The sequence below is a fragment of the Crocuta crocuta genome, unplaced genomic scaffold, assembly GCF_008692635.1.
Source record: "Crocuta crocuta isolate KB4526 unplaced genomic scaffold, BGI_CrCroc_1.0 scaffold186, whole genome shotgun sequence".
Classification (NCBI taxonomy): Eukaryota; Metazoa; Chordata; class Mammalia; order Carnivora; family Hyaenidae; genus Crocuta; species Crocuta crocuta.
The window spans coordinates 8,221,036-8,240,231 of record NW_027551569.1 but is presented as its reverse complement, the minus strand read 5'-3'; the positions used below and the strand labels follow the sequence as shown (position 1 = coordinate 8,240,231).

Here is a 19,196-nt window from a genome sequence, read left to right as displayed (position 1 = left end):
ATAAGCTCAACTGGAGGAGAAAAGTGAACTAATTTAAAGGAAACTGTTAATAGCACATTGATACATGGTGAAAATATGAAGGTGAGATATGAATATCTAATTTGGGGGAACCATAGTTCTAAACAGTGCTTTGCTGGGGCGCCTGGGTGGCTTAGTCGGTTAAGCATCGACTTTCGCTTAGGTCATGATCTCACGGTTTGTGGGTTCGAGCCCCGCATCGGGCTCTGTGCTGACTGCCAGCTCAGAGCCTGGAGCCTGTTTCAGAGTCTGTGTCTCCCTCTCTCTCTGACCCTCCCCTGCTCACGCTGTCTCTCTCTCTCTCTCCTAGAAATAAATAAAGATATTAAAATACCATTTAAAAAAAATAAAAATAAAAAAATAAACAGTGCTTTGATGAAAATTACTATGTATAAATCTTTTTAGATATCTGTTTAATTTTTTTCAGGGAAGTGTTTAAAACCTACAATGTTGCCATGGACTACATTACTGTTGCCCTCCTGATCTGGAATTTTGGTGTGGTGGGAATGATCGCCATCCACTGGAAAGGGCCACTGCGACTCCAGCAGGCATATCTCATTATGATCAGTGCCCTCATGGCCTTGGTATTTATCAAGTACCTCCCAGAATGGACAGCATGGCTCATCTTGGCTGTGATTTCAGTATATGGTAAAACTCAAGACTGACATTTTGTTCATCACAGAAGTATCTCACTGGTGTGTTTCCCTTCCTTTTCCAGTTATCTTGACTTAGGAAAGTGATAACTGTTACATCCCGTAGCTCTTCAGTAAATAATTAATTGGCTATAATATCTTTTTCATATAAAGATCTCCATTTTTTTGAAGTTAACTTCTTTAAAAATGTTTTATGATTGCCCCCCAGTTTAACCCAGTGATGGATTAGTGGAAAGATCCATAGACTTCTACCTAGAAGCCTATGGGACTTAGATTTAAATCCCATCTCTAGCACTGACCATGTTTATAACGTTAGGAAATTGCCTCAGACTCTTTGAGCTTCAATTTCCCCATTTGGAAAATGGGAATGATGCTTCCCAGAGTTGTAAGAGTTCAGAACATATGTTGAAAAGCGCTAGCAGAGTGTTTCACACACATAAAATAAATGTTTAGTTGGTTTTTAAAACCAAATTAGGTTACCTACTTCTTATAAGGTAACTTGGATAGAATTATTCTTTTAAAAATAAAACTTATGTGGGCAGTGTGAGATTTAAATTCATTAACAACCGGTTTGACATGGGTTCTGAACAGTCAGAATGTGCCCTTGCCATGAATAACAAAACCAGCTGTATAGGTCTGTACTCTGCGGCTGTCGCCCTGCATGGAAGCCAAAAAGGGATCCATTTTCAGAGGTCAGTATGTGATCTCTGTATTATAATTAGACAGTGCTCTTTAATCGCTATTCAAAAGCTTATTTAAATGTTAGGAGACCTGTAGTAGGAATCCTCACCATCCCCACTTGACTGATAAAGGAAAAGTGTGGAGGGGCGCCTGAGTGGCTCAGTCGATTAAGCAGTTAAGCGTCTGACTTTGGCTTAGGTCATGATCTCACGGTTTGTGGGTTCTAGCCCCACATCGAGCTCTGTGCTGACAGCTAGCTCAGAGCCTGGAGCGTGTTTCAAATTCTGTGTCTCCCTCTCTGTCTGACCCTCTGCTGCTCATGCTGCCTCCTCTCAGAAATAAATAAAACATTTTTAAAAATTTTTTTAAAAAGTCTGCAGAAATAGAATTGGTTCTGTTCTCATATTTGAGCAGTCAGTCCTAGAACTATACAAGCCATATATTGTCTCTGCTTTCATGATGACCTTAGGTTCTACTTGATGGTTTTCAGAATACTCATCTATTATTGCATAGCTGTGTTCGAGCCAGTTCTGGCCCCATCCAATCAGCAGCTGAGATTTTATTAATGTGTTCTTCTGTTCAGTGCCTTTTTCAACAGCTGCAGTTTGTGTTCACCTTCAGAGGGACACACGCTGTATCTTTACCTAGCTGTCCAGCCATTGCATATTATTTTTGTTGCCTAGATCTTAGCCACATCCAGCTTTCTCCAGGAGCACAGATAAAACATCACACTGATGATGTTATCCTCTGAACAGATTCATTTGACATACTCACTGGAGACATACAAATATTCACAAAGGAGCTCAAAAAAATGGAGTGGGCATTTGCCTATACATAGTACAAGACTTTGCCACCCCAGTTGAATTCCTGAAAATTATTTGGTAGGCTGAGGTGTAGCTGCGCACTGAAGAGAAGGTTCTCAGACATTTAGGTTGAGCAGACAGGCAGGGCTGCCTCTGCCAGTGAAACAGCAACGGCAGCAGCAGCAAACTGCACGTAGTCGTTATTTCATGTTCGCCAGGTATAGACATCAAAGAATGTGAAAACATGGGAGGAAAACACAAAGAGCCTCCAGATGTAGACCAACCACACATCTGGTGTTTATGTGAAAACATGTAGGGAAGATGTGCAGCTTTAAGGACTGCTAGGCAGTTACAGGTGTCTGGTTCCCTAACTGCCTCCTGGGAGATCATGGGGCCCTGTTCTCATAGTGCTATCCCGTTTATAGCCTTAAGACCAGAGCATTGCTGACATGTCAGCAATTACCCCATTCTCTTTCCCAGGGCTTACAGTACACCCCCTAGAAATAACTCCCCACTGAGGCCTTCTGCATCTCTGACACTGTCAAGAAATAGCAACAGAGCCTCCCTATACCCGCAGTGTTAAATCAAGCCCTGTATTTTTTTAAAACTTTTTTGGATCTAGAGGCAACATACTTTTCATTTACAGATTTTACTTAAACTTGTTTATACTGTTACTCACAAATTGGCTTATCTTGAATTGGGGCCCCTACAATAAAGGGCTGTAAGAATTTCCAAATTGCAATAGAACAATCACTTCTGTTAATGTCCTCTCTCCATACCTCCAGAGAATACTTCACTGTAGAAGCTCTGGCAACCTCCTCTCACACCTGAAGTCTCTGGACCACCCATGATGATCACAAGTTGCCCATGGATTCCGGTGTGAGAAGCTGCCTTCCTCAGGCTCCTGCTATATACCATTAGAGTGGCAGTTGGAGAGTGCATATTGAGCTCTTCTGGAAACCAGAGTTTTTCACAGGCCCTGAACCTGTGAAGCTCCTTATCTTCCCGTGTGTCATGGAGGCAGCATTTACAAGCTCAGAACCGCTACCAAGGGCCTCCCTGCTAAGACAGAAATGTTACCTACAGGATAGAGCCGAATCTGGGCCTTCTGGCGTGTTGTACCTCTAAGAGAGGTGGCCCCAACTATCCTTAGTCCCTTGCTAGTTGACAAAGTGCTAGAGAAGGTCACCCCTCTCTTAGACCTGTGGCTACCTTGGAAGCCCTTTGGGAACAAATGCGTGAATAGCAGTGGGAGTTTGTACACCTTATGGACAGCACCACAGTTACATGTGATAAAGCTTACTAAAGAGCTCTGTCTTTTCATTCCCTAATCCAGACATCCTTGGTCAGAGCGTGGGATCCAGAGGTCAGCAGAAATAGCTCAACTATAGCCAATCCTAGTCAACAATTGGCTTCATCTCTGCATTTTTACAGACTCCTGGGCCATTGCCAGTGGTGTAGTCATCTGGTTCTGCCAGTGGTAGCAACAGCAATTACTTATCCAAGGTTTTCCTCTTGGAGGAAAATAACTGTGAGACTCTCTGGCCTCACTGATAACCGATAACCGAAATATATATCACGGTTACACATGTCTCTGTACGTATTAAAGCCACAGTATAGGCCTCACTTTATCCACTCTGGAGTTCCAGACATTGTTAATAGTGACCATCTCACCTGTAAAAGTACGCAATGCTGGGCTCTTGAACAAGGGTTTCAGACGAGATCGGGCGCGTTCAGGGTGGTATGGCCATAGACTTGAACAAGGGTTTCAGTAGGACTTTCACCATCCCCGCCAGCCTCAGGCTGCAGGCCTCACAGAGCACCACTGTGACATACTCAAGCAAGTTAAAATTTAATTAAATGGAACATGGCGTATTTCTATCACTAAACATCAGGGGTGAATTGTAATAATAGTCTGGTGCTGTTTTTTATGTCCAAAACCAAAAAGAGAGTGCCAGTTTGGAGGCAGCCTTCTTCAGGTTCCTCTCCTATCATTTATTGGCTGTGTGTTATTAGTTACAATTCTCAACCCCTAAGTCTTCGTTATTGTGAAGAGTAAGTGAAAAACTACATCTAATCCACTTATAATAGTATCTTTCAGTAAATGTTAGCTGTTATTTTTTATATGTAATCCTGTAATCAAGGCAGAAATTCCTGTTTTACTGCTAACAGACCTGAAGTTTAGAGAGAGAAAGTATATGGCCAAACTTACAACATTTGATCTAGAATCTGAATCCCTAGCCTAGTATCCTTTCTACTGTGTTACATTATTTCTCCCATTAGCCTTCTTTCTACTATACATGATAACAAATTATTTCTACAGAGCTTGGAGTTCCTTTAAAGTAAGACACTTTTATAGCCACCATTTAGTGTAGTGATTCTCAAGTCCCTTTTACAAAGCCTGAAGATTTAATTTGTCACACAGGTTCTAAAATTTTAAAACAAAATTAATTCACTTTAATTGCTCTAAAAATAAGGGAGTTTACCAATTAACAATTCTATAAGAGGCAGCATGTCATAAAACCAAGATAGTTACAGGACACGGCCCCTTCAGACAGGTTGAAAGTCTCATTATTTCAGAACACAGCAAATTTCTCTTTTGTCATTCAAAACAAATCAAAGTGGAATCAGTGAGAGCTGAGAATTTTGTGTGTGTACTTTATTATATTAGTGGTAGTAGTATACAAGGAGATGTGACCACTTGCAAGTGTGAGGATTGTTTTCTTTTTTTACTTAAATGCATCTGAATGATGGTAATGTCACCACAAGCTCTCAAGTCTTCCTTCACAAATGTAGCTACTCATTTTAATATTTTTAAATTCTTGAAATTTTCTGTAGTTCTTTATTCTGAATTTTTATGACACAGAAAATGTAAGAAAAATTGCAGTTGATGGAAAGAGATGGCGGTAGAATTAAGAATAGTTTAGGCAAACTGCCTTCTCTCCGAGTTGCTGTTTTTATAAAATAGGCCACTTTTCAGCTCCACATGCATTTTGAGACTTGAATATTGTGAAATGCTTTTGACAGGAGAACCAAAGAAATACTGACGTTTCTCCTGCAAAGATTTACTATTTTGTTTAAATTTACTGCCCTCTTTTTTCAAGTATCCCTAAGTAGTACATATGCTATTTTTAAAAAGGAGAGGGAATGAATTTTTTTTACTCTCTCGTCATATTTTGAAAAACTGGGTAATCCCCTCTTTTATTGTATTATTTTTTTCTGGGGTAATCCCCTCTTTAAATTCCTCTCAGTTTAAAGCTTCTGTCTGTGGCTCTTAAATATTGATTTATTTGGAAATGACTTTTCTTTGTTTTTACTTATTGGAAATTGACAAGTGCTCTAGAATAGTTCTATCTTGTCCTTATCTCTGTCTCTTTTCTTCCAACTGGGAAGACTTATTCCTAGAACTCAGTAATGATTCACTGTAAACTAACTAACTAGCTGGCAAAACCAAATTGAAATTTACATGGATCTTCTGTGTGGTTTTGTGTATTTTGTTTAGGTTGTTTCCCCCCACCAGTTTACCTGCAGTTTATTTCATATTCATTCAACATCTTCCTGTGTAAATAAGACATTACCCCTTTTCCCTTGGTTAATTCCTTCCTAGCAAACCCATACACAAGTTGAGCCAATACATTTTTCCAGATTAAAAAAAATTTTTTTTTCTCTTTCTAGATTTAGTGGCTGTTTTATGTCCAAAAGGCCCACTACGTATGCTGGTTGAAACAGCTCAGGAGAGAAATGAAACTCTCTTTCCAGCTCTCATTTACTCCTGTAAGTATTTTGGAATGATGTGAAATTAGTAATCATCTTAGAATTTATAGGAACTCAGTCACAAGTAATTGTGGCCATCATCTTAAATGCATAGCATTAAGGGAACTTCTACACATCCTTGTTTCCTTGCAAAGTGTTGTTTTCTACTTGACCTTGGTTCTTAAGAGAGTTTTCACTAGGTATAGAACTAGAAGAAATAGGGGTGCTTGTGTGGCACAATTAAGCATCCAGTTCTTGATTTCACCGCAGGTGGTCATCTCACAGTTCGTGAGTTTGAGTCCTGCACCATGCTGATGGTGCAGAGCCTGTTTGAGATATTCTAACCCCCCCAACCCCCCACCTCTCTCTGCCCCTCCCCAGCTCGCCCTCTCTTTCTCAAAAACAAAAAAATAAACAAGAAATATTTAGAGAATGGGGAGCCAGTATTCTCATTTTAAATCTCTTAAGTCAAGAAAGATTGAGCATTTGTTATGTATACTTAACTGCCGAAGAAGCTTGTCCTAGCTCACTGAAAGAACAGCACGTTCACAATGTGTTTGCCCCTCTTTTCTTGTTATTTTGGGGTCATAGTCTTCCTAATCATTCAGTACATATGCCTTTGGGCATTGACCTAATCTTCTGCCACAGAGTACTGTGGGGGACATAAAAATGTTTAAGATACTTTGCCTTCCTCAAAGCTCCTTTGCTTACAGTTTAGAGTGTATAAATAAGCAACATAAGAACATAAGGCGTTCTTGTTACTTGATCCAGAAGAGGCACAATCAGAGTGTCAAGAGAATTCAGAAGAGGGAAAACCTGGCTGGGGAATCAGGAAGGCCTTGTGGATGAGGTAACTTTGGATTGAACCTTGTAAGGATAGTAGGATTTCCGCAAACACAAATGGAAGAGTTGGTTCCCTGAAGGGAGCTTGTCACAGAGTGGCTTTGAGACATAAGCATGGGGCATCTTTATCAAATTTCAGGTGTTCAGATTGACTAGAACATGAAGTAGAAATTGGAAAGGCAGATTAGGGCAAGTTCAAGGACAGCTTTGTGTAGCTGGTTTAGATATCTGTATGCTATTCAGCGATCACCAGGGAATCACAAAGTTTCTTGAGCAAAAGAGTAACGTGATCAGAGCTGTGGCTCCATAGGCTGGCAGCACTGTGCAAGATGAGTTGGGGGCAGTGAGAACTGAGGTAGTGCAAAACATAACTAAGCAGATGACGCTGTAATCTAGGTGGGAGATGATGAGGGTCTGAATTTTGGTGTTGGTAATGGCAGTCAAGGGAGAGAGGACTGACTGATGAGAGGTTTTGGAGGTAGAGTCAGTAGGTAATTCCTAGCAGCTGATGAGAGAAGTCTTAAGCCTGAAGGAAAGGTGATGAAGAAATGTTTTTCTTGTTTGAGGAGTGTTTAGTTTTGTCTGTGGCACATATCTTACTTAGTTGATGGGACCTCTGAGTCATCCAGGTAGAAACTTCCAGCAGAAGTGTAGAAGTAAAGTGCTAGTTCTTGGGGAAAGGTTGACATCAGAGGTGCAGAACTGAAAGGGTCAGTGTGGCGGGGGCAGTTGAAGCTTTGGGAGTGGATGAGTGGTTCAGACAGAAGTGGATGAGGAGAGGATGTCAAGGAGAGAACCTTTGTCAACTCCTGTGTTTAGAGACAGAAAATGAAGAGACAGCAATAAAAGGAAGGGAGGAAGATACCAGAAAATTGGAATAGCCAGGACTTTTTGCTTCAAAAACCAGTATCAGGACTTGTTTTCCTTGTCAGTATGTGAAGTGGCTGCATAGGATTCTCTTACATAGGTGCTCAGAAAAGGTGTCCTTCTTGGTAGACATGTGGATCATTTCCATTTCTTTTCTGTCACAAACCATGCTTGCAGAGACAATCCATTTTTGTAAGATGCATTCTTAAAAATGGAATTGCTAAGTCAAAGGATGTATGCCTTTAAATTTTGATAGATCCAAATTGCCTCCTCAAACAGCTATACCAGTTTTTATTTCCTTTACTAGTGTGAAAGTACCAGTTACACCTTCATTATTACGTGTGAGGCAAAAAATAACCTCTTGTTTTATTTTGCATCTTGGCTTAGTAACTAATAACTATTAGTGGCTATTTGGACTTTTTTTCATGTTTTTCTTAAGCTGTATATATTTCTTATTTTGTGACTGGTTATATTGTTTTCCATGTTTTTAAAAGTTTTCATTGTACAAGTGATATATTAATGCATTATGCTGGAAAATATTAAATATTTTAGATAGAGCAGAATTTCCCTGTAACTATCATCCCCAATCATACTACCTTACCAAGCAGTTACTTCTGTTATCAATATGATACATATCCTTGTAGGCTTATTCTATCATTATTATTCTGTTGGGCTATTGGAAAAGCAGAGTTTCAAGGAGAGAACATCAGATGCTATAAAACAGCCAAAGATACTGAGGACTAAATAAACCCTATAGATTTGGGTGCCTTGGACATGTTAGGTGACAACTGAGACAGCATTTTGGTAGAGTGATAGGACCAGAGGCAGTAGCTCCTAAGGGAAGGACGTGTGTCTGTCTGTGTTTTGCTGTTGCCAGCCCTGGCAGCGGAAGTGATGGTGTGGCCAGAGAACAGGTGGTGAAAGAGGGGTGGGGCAGCACCCATCACCTACTGCCGGAGGGATTCCTGTCTCCTGGCCCGGGCAGTGGTGACTTGAGAGGAGGGCAGGTCTACAGAAAGGAGTTTGCAGGAGACAGAAGATGTAACTCTGTTTCTAAGGCTGAGAGGAAGGAGTCAGTGGAGAAACCGTCTGGAGAGACCAACAAGAAGGAATGATTAATGGAGCACGGCTATCAACAAAGCAGGTAGAAATTGCTCTAAGAGTTCAGGAAGAGGAATTAGATGAGAACAGAGAAAGGCCTGGAAAGAAGGAAAAAGGAAGACAGAAAAGCAGAGGGTAGTGAGACATAGTGAAAGATACAGGTAAAGTTGAGAGCACATGTTAGTTCACCTTAATCTTCCTTGTGAACTCGATGTGAGGTCATTTGTGGGAAGTGGAAAGGTGGAGACTGCTTGTAGCTGGAGAAATCTGGTAAAGTGCTAAGAAACCCATTGTCTGGAATGCAAGGATCTTTGTATTACTCTTCTTCCAGTATAAATGTATTATCATGTGCTTCCTGCGTTTTTAGCAGAGAAGAACAGATGAAGTTCTGAACATCAACATTTTCCTCTTAACATTTGGGTGTGAGCTTCTTATGTGTTGTTCCTGGAAATTAAAATCCATTTAAGTTTTTCACATTTGTGCATACAGAATGTTCCACCAAATGTTAATAGTGCATGCTGGTTAGAAGTAACCTAGTATCCATCAAAGGGAACACTTTCAAATAGTTATGGTACAGTCATAAAATAGGTAATTGTCCAGCCATTAAAAAAAGAATGAGGTAGTGGGGCACCTGGGCGGCTCAGTCACTTAAGCATCTGACTCTTTTTTTTTTTTTTTAATTTTTTTAATGTTTTATTTATTTCTAGGAGAGAGAGAGAGAGACAGCCTGAGCAGGGGAGGGTCAGAGAGAGAGGGAGTCACAGACTGAAACAGGCTCCAGGCTCTGAGCTGGCTGTCAGCACAGAGCCCGACGCGGGGCTCGAACCCACGAACCGCGAGATCATGACCTAAGCGAAAGTCGGACGCTTAACCGACTAAGCCACCCAGGCGCCCCAAGCATCTGACTCTTGATTTTGGCTCAGGTCATGATCTTGTGGTTGTGAGATCGAGACCCACGTTGGGCTCTGTGCTGGGGCTTGGAGCCTTCTTGAGATTCTCTCTCCCTTTCCCTCTGCCCTTCTCCTGTTTGCATGCTTGCTCATTCTTGTTCTCTCTCTCTTTCAAAAAAAAAATGCAGTATCTCTGTATATGTCCAATTTTGAGGTGGTTTTTTTTTTCAACGTTAAAGATTCCATACCAAATACAGAAGCAAGATTGAAAGCAGTAATGCAGTATCCTATGGGAGGAGTAGGGGAAGGGAACTATCTATGTATGGATGTCTGTGTACATGCAATCCTGTTGATACATTTTAAAAACTGGCAGAAGTCTAGCAGTGTTTACCTTCGAGATGTGGGATTTAGAGATTGAGGTAACTTTTATATTTTTCTTTATACCTTTCTCCACTTGTAGAGTTTTAATTCTCCTTTGTGTTTTTTAAAAAGTTAATTATTGAATGTCAAAGGGGAAGGGTTTTGAGTTTTTAAGTTATTCTTTGTGTTTTCATAATTTTACGTTGTTTTACTGTTTTGTCTACTGTTAGCTTTTGCCACAATAGTGTGTAACAAACCACCTTAAAATCCAGTGCCTTAAAAATACTAGTCATTTATCACTACCGCCCCCCCACCCCTGCCATCTGCAGGTCATTTGACTCCGCTGATCTGAGTCAGCTCTTCTAGCTCTGCTCCATGTGCTCCCTTGGTCCAGCAGTGGGCTAGCCGAAGGCCTGTTCTTACTGGCTAGAGGAACAAGAGAGCAGCAGCAAGGCCTTTTAAGGCCTAGGCTCGATGTTAGCATGCCATCATCTCTGCCACGTGTCATTGGTTGAAGCAAACCACATAGCGGAGCCCCAGGTCAGGAAGAGGAGAACGAAGTGGCAATCCTAGTGCTGCCATGACGTGCACGTGGGTGCAGCAGGGGTGAAGAATTAGCAGTAGTTTTTCAGTTTGCCCCAACGTTAAACATACGTTTTGATTTTATACAGCAAATAAGCATTTACTTTGTTGTTTTAAAATATCATTCACATGTAGTATTCTTAAAAATTCAAGTCTGCATAATATTTGACATTCTGAGATATTTTAACAGTAATTGAACATATGTGGAAAAATGTAAGCATAAAACTTTGCCTTCTATGTAGATCAGACAGGTCCAAGAAAGCATCTGTTCTCATGAAATACTAAATCTGTGATGAGGATTTATAAATCACTAAATTTGAGAGGGCTTTTTTTAAAATGTATGTTTGTTTGTTTATATTAGAGTATGAGTCAGGGAGGGGCAGAGAGAGAGGGAGAGAATCCAAAACAGGCTCCACGCACTGTCAGCACAGAACCCAACGCAGGGCTCTCAACTCACCAGCCGTGAGAACATGACCTGAGTCGAAGTAGGCCGATTAACCGACTGAGCCACCCAGGCTCCCAGAGAGGGCTTTATTTTTTTAACCAAAAATTTTTTTAAATGTTTGTTTATTATGGAGAGACAGAGAGAGACAGAGCCTGAGCAGGGGAGGGCCAGAGAGAGGGGAAGACATAGAATCCGAAGGAGGCTCCAGTCTCCAAGCTGTCAGCACAGAGCCCGACGCAGGGCTCGAACTCACAAACCGCGAGATCATGACCTGAGCCGAAGTCGGACGCTTAACTGATTGAGCCACCCAGGCACCCCATTTTTTTTAAACCAAATTTAAGAAAACAGCAGTATTAATCAGTACTTTTTCCCTCACCTGGAAAAAAACACTAAAGTGAAAAGTTTTAATCAGTCTTCTTGACTATTTGCTCTTTTTAAAAAAGTTTTTTAACATTTATTTATTTTTGAGAGAGAGAGAGACAGAGCATGAGCAGGGGAGGGTCAGAGAGACAGGAAAACACAGAATCCGAAGCAGGCTCCAGGCTCTCAGCTGTCAGCACAGAGCCCAACACAGGGCTTAAACCCATGGACGACGAGATCATGACCTGAGCCAGTCAGACGCTCAACCAGCTGAGCCACCCAGGCTCTCCTATTATTTGCTCTTTTAAAATGCCATCTATCTTTGGAGTGCCGGGTGGCTCAGTTGGTTAAGCATCTGACTCTTGATTTTGGCTTAAGTCATGATCTCACTGTTCGTGAGATCGAGTCCCATGTGGATCTCAAACTGCACTGGCAGCTTGGAGGCTGCTTGGGATTCTCTCTCTCCCTTTCTTTCTGCCCCTCCTTCTCTTTCTCTCTCTCAAAATAAATATTTTTTTTAAAAAAAGCAATCCTTTTATGCATTTGTATACTCTTCCTCAGTTAAGGATATTTGGTTTGCAAAAGTGTCTTAAACAAAAATACTCTGTTTCCATCGTCCTGACAGGAAAAATGTACACCTGGATTTGGAACTAAATCATTCTTCCCTAGTAGAGGCAATCTACTCCGGTAGCTTATCAAAAGTGAGGATAACAGTTCTTGAGGAGGACCACTTCATTTAAAGCTTTTCTTTGATTTCATATCAGTTTGGGGGAATATAGATTATGTTAAGCTTTACATTGTGTATTTTTCTATTAATCTAAGATGTTTGGTGTTAAAAGATTGAAAAGTGGGTTTTTAAATATTATTTTAGTGATATGAATTCATTCAACAAATATGTATTCTGTTCATGATAATTTACATCATTGGTTAGCAAATTACTGCCTGTAGCCAAATCTGCCCACAACCTGTTCTTGTACAGCCTGTTCACCAAGAGTGGTTTATACAGTTTTAATAAAAAAAAGAACAAAGAAGAGTATGTGGCAGAGACCAGATGTGACCCGTGAGCCCAAAACATTTGTTTTTTGGCTCTTTATAGAGAAAGTTTGCTGATGCCTGATTTCCATGGTACTATTAAATTTTTTTTAATGTTTACTTATTTTTTGAGAGAGAGAGACAGAGTGAGAGTAGGGGAGGGACAGAGAGAAAGAGACACACAGAATTCCAAGCTGGCTCCAGGCTCCAAACTGTCAGCACAGAACCCAACGCGGGGCTTGAACTCACAAACTGTGAGATCATGACCTGAGCCAAAGTCGGATGCTTAACCAACTGAGCCACCCAGGTGCCCCTCCATGGTACTATTAAGTGTTAAAACAAAAGAATTTGTATCTCATACTTGTCATACTTGGATAGAGAAAGAAAATCAAATAAATACTTGCTACCTTTATTGCCAAGAAGTCTTACAGAAACCCATAAGCCTTATACACAGTGGTCACCCTTCCATTTCTCTTCTGTGGGTTTGAATTTAGACAGTGTAGTGCCTGCCTGGATTATGTTGACTTTAACCAGTTATTTGGGTTATCATATAATGAAACTTGTTTGACCTCAAAATCCCGAAGGCGCAGTGAATGAGTAAGTGTGGCTATTAGAGAATTTTCAGCTTCTTTAGTTGTGTATTTCTTTCATAAGTTAATCAAGAAGCTTCAAAGTATTAGGAACATGGATATAATTATAAAATCAGTGATAACCAGCCAGAAATACATAGATGCCAAGTGTCTTATTTAAAATTTACTGTGACCATAGATTGGACTCAGGTTGCTTCTGGTATTTAGTCCCTGCTATCACCCTGTATGCACATGTTTATAAGTAGTTTTGTATTATTGTTAGTGTATTTGGGGGATAAATTCCCTAAAGTGGTATTCCTGAGTAAAAGGGTTAATGCACAGGTAGTTTTTTTTTTAATTGAAGTATAGTTGACATGCAATATTATAGTAGTTTCAGATGTGATTCATCATTTATATACATTATGAAATGCTCACTGTGTTAAGTATAGTTACCATCTGTCACCTTACAAAGTTATTATATTTCTGACTTATTTCCTGTGCTGTACTTTACGTCAGTGTGACTTATAACTCAAAAAGTTTATACCTCTTAATATATTTCACCTATTTTGCCCATCCCCCATCCATCCACCCTCCCCTCTGAGAACTACCAGTTCTCTGTATTTATGAATTTGCTTCTGTTTTGTTTATTCATTTGTTTTAGCATGGGTAAAGTAGCATAAACATCTAGGTTCGTCCATGTTGCAACTGGCAAGATTTCATTCTTTTTTTTTATGACACAGTTTTATTATATGTCACCAAATTCTCCTTCAACAGAAGCTATATAGGAGCTATACCATTTTTCATCCCACCTGCCATACACGAGAAGCACCATTTTTTAAAAAAATTTTTTAATGATCTTTATTTATTTCTGAGCCAGAGAGAGACAGCATGAGCAGGGGAGGGTCAGAGAGAGAGAGGGAGACACAGAATCCGAAGCAGGCTCCAAGCTCTGAGCTAGCTGTCAGCACAGAGCCTGATGCGGGGCTCCAACCCACGAACTCTGAGATCATGACCTGAGCTGAAGTCAGATGCCAACCCCAGGCGCCCTGTGAGAAGCACCATTTTAAAGTATTCATGTTGTCCTTTAACTAAAATGTGACAGAGATGCGTGTGTATATACCTAGATCTATATAGATATATATGAACTTTTATGGAAAGGACATAGAATAAATCAGTTGACTATCCCTTTTATGTTTATTGCTTTTAACCTTTTTCATTCTTCATATATCATGTAGTTTAGCATTACTGGAAATCCCAGAAATGAGGGATATTGTGAAAGAAACTTATTCTCTGCATTCTTAGAATCATAATGATCATCTGATGCTTTTCTGCACCCCGTTTTGTTCTCTAATTTAGTTCCAGTAAGTAATTTTCATCAGTGATTTCACACTGATTTAGGTTATTCAGCTAGTCCAGCTCAAGTGTTGCTGGCCTGAACAGTTTTCTCTCTGGTTACTTTGCAAGGACTGGAAATGATGAGGAACTGTTTTACTATAGCATTTGTAGTTGGGAAACTGGAGTCTGATGCTCAATTTTAGGATTTTTTCTTTAATCTACCCAAATCAAAGAAAACCTTTTATGGTTTTTAATGTGCCTTTACTTCTGATTGTTAAGGATGGTTCAGGCAACATTAAGAATATTGGTGATTTGTGCAGGAAGATAATGATCTGTTCTCTAGCCATGTACTTTCTGTGTTTCAAGTTCTTACCTGGACTTTTATCTTTCCCAACAGCAACAATGGTGTGGTTGGTGAATATGGCGGAAGGAGACCCAGAAGCCCAAAGGAAGGTATCCAAAAACTCCAACTGTAACGCACAAAGTAAGTGACTTTTATTTGGTAATTTCCTGTTTTTTCTGGGTCATTGTCCTGTTATGTTGGCTAACACTGAGCTATGAAGCCATGATTTTAACCTCTGTCTTTGATCATGGACTCTTGAGCACCTCCTGAGAGCTGTGGTAATACCCAGTAAATACAGATACATATTTAAGGAGTTCAGACCCAATAAACCCAACTACACAGCCAGGGCACCCTAGGTAAAGAATTTCTACCATTTAGTACTGTTAATACCAGTATGGAAAGGTTCAAGTTGAGGCTATGATTTAAAAAAGGAAAAATAATCTTGGTCTGCAAACATGTAAAAATGAGAGCCTCTTGTCCAATATGGCCAGAGTAATTTAAGTATAATTTGACTTGAGATGCGATCATTCTTATACCAAGATGATAAAATATTCCAGGTGGACAGGAAGGAGGATAAAAGTGATGATCCAGATGTGGAAACTAATTTGACAATAAACTATTNTGTTGCAGTGTGGGAGATCAGAAGGCCCCTGTGGGTACTTCCAAATATGTTAAGAAGAACATAAGGTAGGAATTGCTGGAGAGAATTGGAGTAATAGCACACCGTGAATAGTCAAGAAGAAAGGAAAGTTCTTTTTAAAACAAAAAGAGCTAACCTTATGAGGAAGCTGAGAAACAGGCAGAGTAAAGATTGGTGAGAGAAGAAAAAAGGGCCTTAATCGAGTTACTGTTTGTCAGGAAAAAGGAAGTTGGGGTTTTATGGAGCCAGGAGATCTGCTGAGTTGGCACTAGGGTGACTGAAAAGAGGGCACTGTCCACTCAGAGCCCCCCAGCAGTCCTGGTAGAAAAGTAGGAAACATACTGGAAACAGTTGCTACAAGTCTGGTTATTGTGTTAAACTGTGTGAAACTAAAGAAAATGAAAAGATCTGTTGTCTGTGAGTATGTATGGGAGTATGAGTGTGGTTTTGGGTACATCAATATTTTATTCTTTTGACAAATAGTGATTGAGCACCTGAGTGCCTGATATTTTGCTGGGCACTAGGGTACACCACTGGACAAGGTATCTTGTCCCCGTGAAGCTTCTAACCTATTTGGAGAGATACAAATGTTCAACAACTGATTCCATAAATAATTCATACAGTTGTGATCAGCACTACAAAGGAGATGTGTAAGTTGCTATGAAAGTTTATAGTAGAGGAATTTCCTTTTCTCTGGAAAATCAGGAAGGCTTCCCTGAGGCAGTGATAATAGGTGATGACCAGCTGAAGAGTCAAAGAAGAACTTTCTAGAAGAGGAAACAACATGAGGAAAGGTGTGCAGTTAGAAGGAGCTGGATGAACTTCTCAGTGGGAGTGCTGTGCTATTTTAGGTGGGCAATTCTTCATGTGTGAGGCTTCCCCTCACTGCAGGATAGTTAGCGTTCCTGGTCCCTCACTCACTGAATGCTAATAGTGGCTTTGAGGTGTTGCAGTAACGAAAAAGGCCTCCATCCTAGTTCTTCCCAAACACCCCCTGGAAGGGAGATGCTACCCCCTAGCTGAAAACCACTGTGTTAGAAGAACTAGAAGTTTGATTGGAACAAAAAAGGACACAAGGCTCTAAGAGGGATGTCGGAAGATTCCAAAGTAGGGGTGAGGAGGGAAGGGGCAGAGCAGGCAGTGCGGTTTTTATTTACAAAGCTTATGTTTAGCTTATGTTTATATGATTCTGTAAACTCCAAACCATAGAAGATTCAGTTTTTGTGAAGACCTGCTTAAGAAAAAGAATAGAAATTACAAATACAGAATTGCTGTGGCCCCTCCCAGAAGAATTCCATGCAAGTGAGAGGCCTGAAGTATGCAAGCTTTATTTGTTCATGGTAAATCTGCATCTGCTATGAGCATGTTTTACTTTTATTAAAAATAATAATAAAGGAGAGAAAAGTGTTATCAGCTTCACATATATTTTAATTATTTTTAATGTATGGAAGTTTCTCAGGATTATCATGTTATGCTCACAGTTTTCAGTAAGATTGATCATCACTTATAACGCAGTGACTGGCCCATAAAAAAAATTCACCCCTCCTTTCCTATCTCACCCCACCTCCCATAATGGTCTCCTTTTTATCATGGTCACCGAAGCAGTTGGTGAGCGCCATCATTTAGGAAGCTTTCAGCCACCAAGATCAGAAAACTCAACTCAGTTGCTTTAAACAAAAAAGAGTTATGTTCTCTCTTATGTTAACTTAGAGTTAAGTCCTAAGGTGTAGGCATTTGTAGGGTTGGGGAATTTTATGGTTCATTGATGTCATCAAGGGCCCAGGTTCTTTCCATCTTCCGGTTCTGTCATCTTTAGATACAGGCTTGGTCCTCAGCCCACTGCTTCTCATGGTCAGAAGATGGCAGCTGCAGTTCCAGGCATTTTATCCAAATAAGACATCATCCAGGGTTGGAAAGGGGCTGTTTGTTTCTTCCTTAAATCTCTCCTAAAGAGTGAGAAAAATTTTCCCCAAATTCAGAGCAGACTTGGCCTCAATACACGTTGGCTAGTACCAGCCTCAACCTTAGAGCTTTCATTGGGAAGAGATTACCATGTTTGGCCTGGGCGGATCATGATTTACCACCAGAGTTGTGTGCAGGAGAGGTGGAAACCCAAACAAATCAGGACTCTGCCCTCAGGAAACAAGGAAAGAAATGGCTATTGGGTAAGCAACCTCCAGGCACCTTTACAGCGTGTGATTTGTGGTTTAAGAGCCAGCTAAGCTAGTTGCAGTGACAGTTGGATAGTTACTGTTTCCATGTAGTTTTCTTAAAGGTATTAACATTTTTTCTAAAAATTTTAGAGCTGTAATTTCCACTTTTTCTTGAAGCCACAGAAGGTGAGTCCCAAGACCCTGTGACTGAGAACGATGATGGTGGCTTCAGTGAAGAGTGGGAAGCCCAGAGGGACAACCGCCTAGGGCCTCATCACTCTACAACGGAGTCACGAGCTGCTGTGCAGGAACTTTCCAGCAGCATCCTGGCCAGTGAGGACCCAGAAGAAAGTATGTGTGTTGCTATACATGGTAGAGTCATGGCTGGGCTCATTTAGGGGCTACATTACCAAACTCTTCAAAGATAAAATGGATCAAGAGTGGTACAGTCTAATTCATATAGAATAACAGAGTATAGCACTTAGTGAGAAATATTAATAGTTGTTGCTTTTCTCATAGCTATATTTGTTAATGGGCCAAATTCTGCCTCTCAGATTTTTGAAAGTGTCCCTTTACAGCCTGAAATTTTGCATTTGTTTTAAAAGGTAAAAGATTTTTTGAAATTATTATTCCAGTAAGACTCATGACTGCAATATTTATGTACAAAAATTTCATAAGTATATTTCCTCTTTGCTCTGTAGAGATCTGTGGGTTTGAATGTTTCAGCCTTTTACATCATTATTCCCTTTACTGGAAAGCACTCTATTTTATTAATTTTAAAGGAAATCAAAAGGATTTTGGCTATTGGGAGAAATGCAAGCATTTGTTCAGTGTCTAAGATATGTTGTCACTTAGACTTAGGTTAGCACTTGGGGCTTCTTGGGAACATTATCAGCCAGTAGAGCCCCCACCCCCCCTTGGTTAGGGTTCCAGCATTTCTTCAGTTAATTTTAGAGATAATGATTATTAAGAGATTAGCACATTTTCCAAGTAAATTATTCTCCGTGGTTTTTTTTCTCAGGAAAGGGAAGCTCTTGATTGATTAAAACATTATGGTGAAAATACTAAGTACTTTTTAAAGAAGCAAACACCTAAATTTCTTGGCTTCTTTATTCACTAATAACTAATTGTTATGATCTTGACATTATCCTTGAGCTTGAGCAGAACACTTCTTACATATAGCTCAGCCTTAGTCTTTTAACTGGGACAGAACCTGGGCACATATTTAACTTTGGTGCTTGGCTGAGTTTTCCAGATGTTAGAGTCAGCTATAGCCTGCAGCTTTCACACTCCAGGGAAACTACACACAGTTGCCTCATCTTACAGCCGGGCTTGAGCTTGCCTTTGCTGATATATTCTCTGCCTGCAAAGTTACCGCTGTAATTAGGTTGTGTCTTCTGTTCTCTTTTCTCGAAGGTACCTACAGCCAAAAGAAGTAATATAGCTGTTGAGTATATAGCAGTCTTTCATGACTGACCTTGCATCTTGAGTTCTCTCTCATCATCTTTCATGTTCTCTTTGTCTCTTTTTTTTTTTTTTAAAGGAAAACCTGAGTATTGCCCCTTCTAATTTCAGAATGATATTTCTTTTTCTAGGGCCAGTGTAAACTAATAATTGATAATCTTTCATCATCTTAGCTTCCAGTAACATAATCCTCTCCGGACAACCTTTTAAAATCAGCATTCGATAGGGGCACCTGGGTGGCTTAGTCGGTTAAGCGTCCGACTTTCGCTTAGGTCATGATCTCGCGGTTTGTGGGTTCAAGCCC

The 19,196-nt window shown here is 40.2% G+C and overlaps 1 protein-coding gene across 2 annotated transcripts in view; it reads left to right on the top strand.

The window, feature by feature from the left end:
* The window catches only part of PSEN1 (presenilin 1), a 72,248-nt gene that overhangs the window by 43,035 nt on the left and 10,017 nt on the right, over positions 1 to 19,196 (top strand). For both annotated transcript variants that reach the window (XM_077750816.1, XM_077750815.1), the window contains exons 7-10: positions 446 to 666; positions 5,831 to 5,929; positions 14,690 to 14,776; positions 17,606 to 17,779. In XM_077750816.1, the coding sequence (XP_077606942.1) occupies positions 446 to 666; positions 5,831 to 5,929; positions 14,690 to 14,776; positions 17,606 to 17,779 (581 nt within the window). The remainder of the gene's footprint in view (positions 1 to 445; positions 667 to 5,830; positions 5,930 to 14,689; positions 14,777 to 17,605; positions 17,780 to 19,196) is intronic.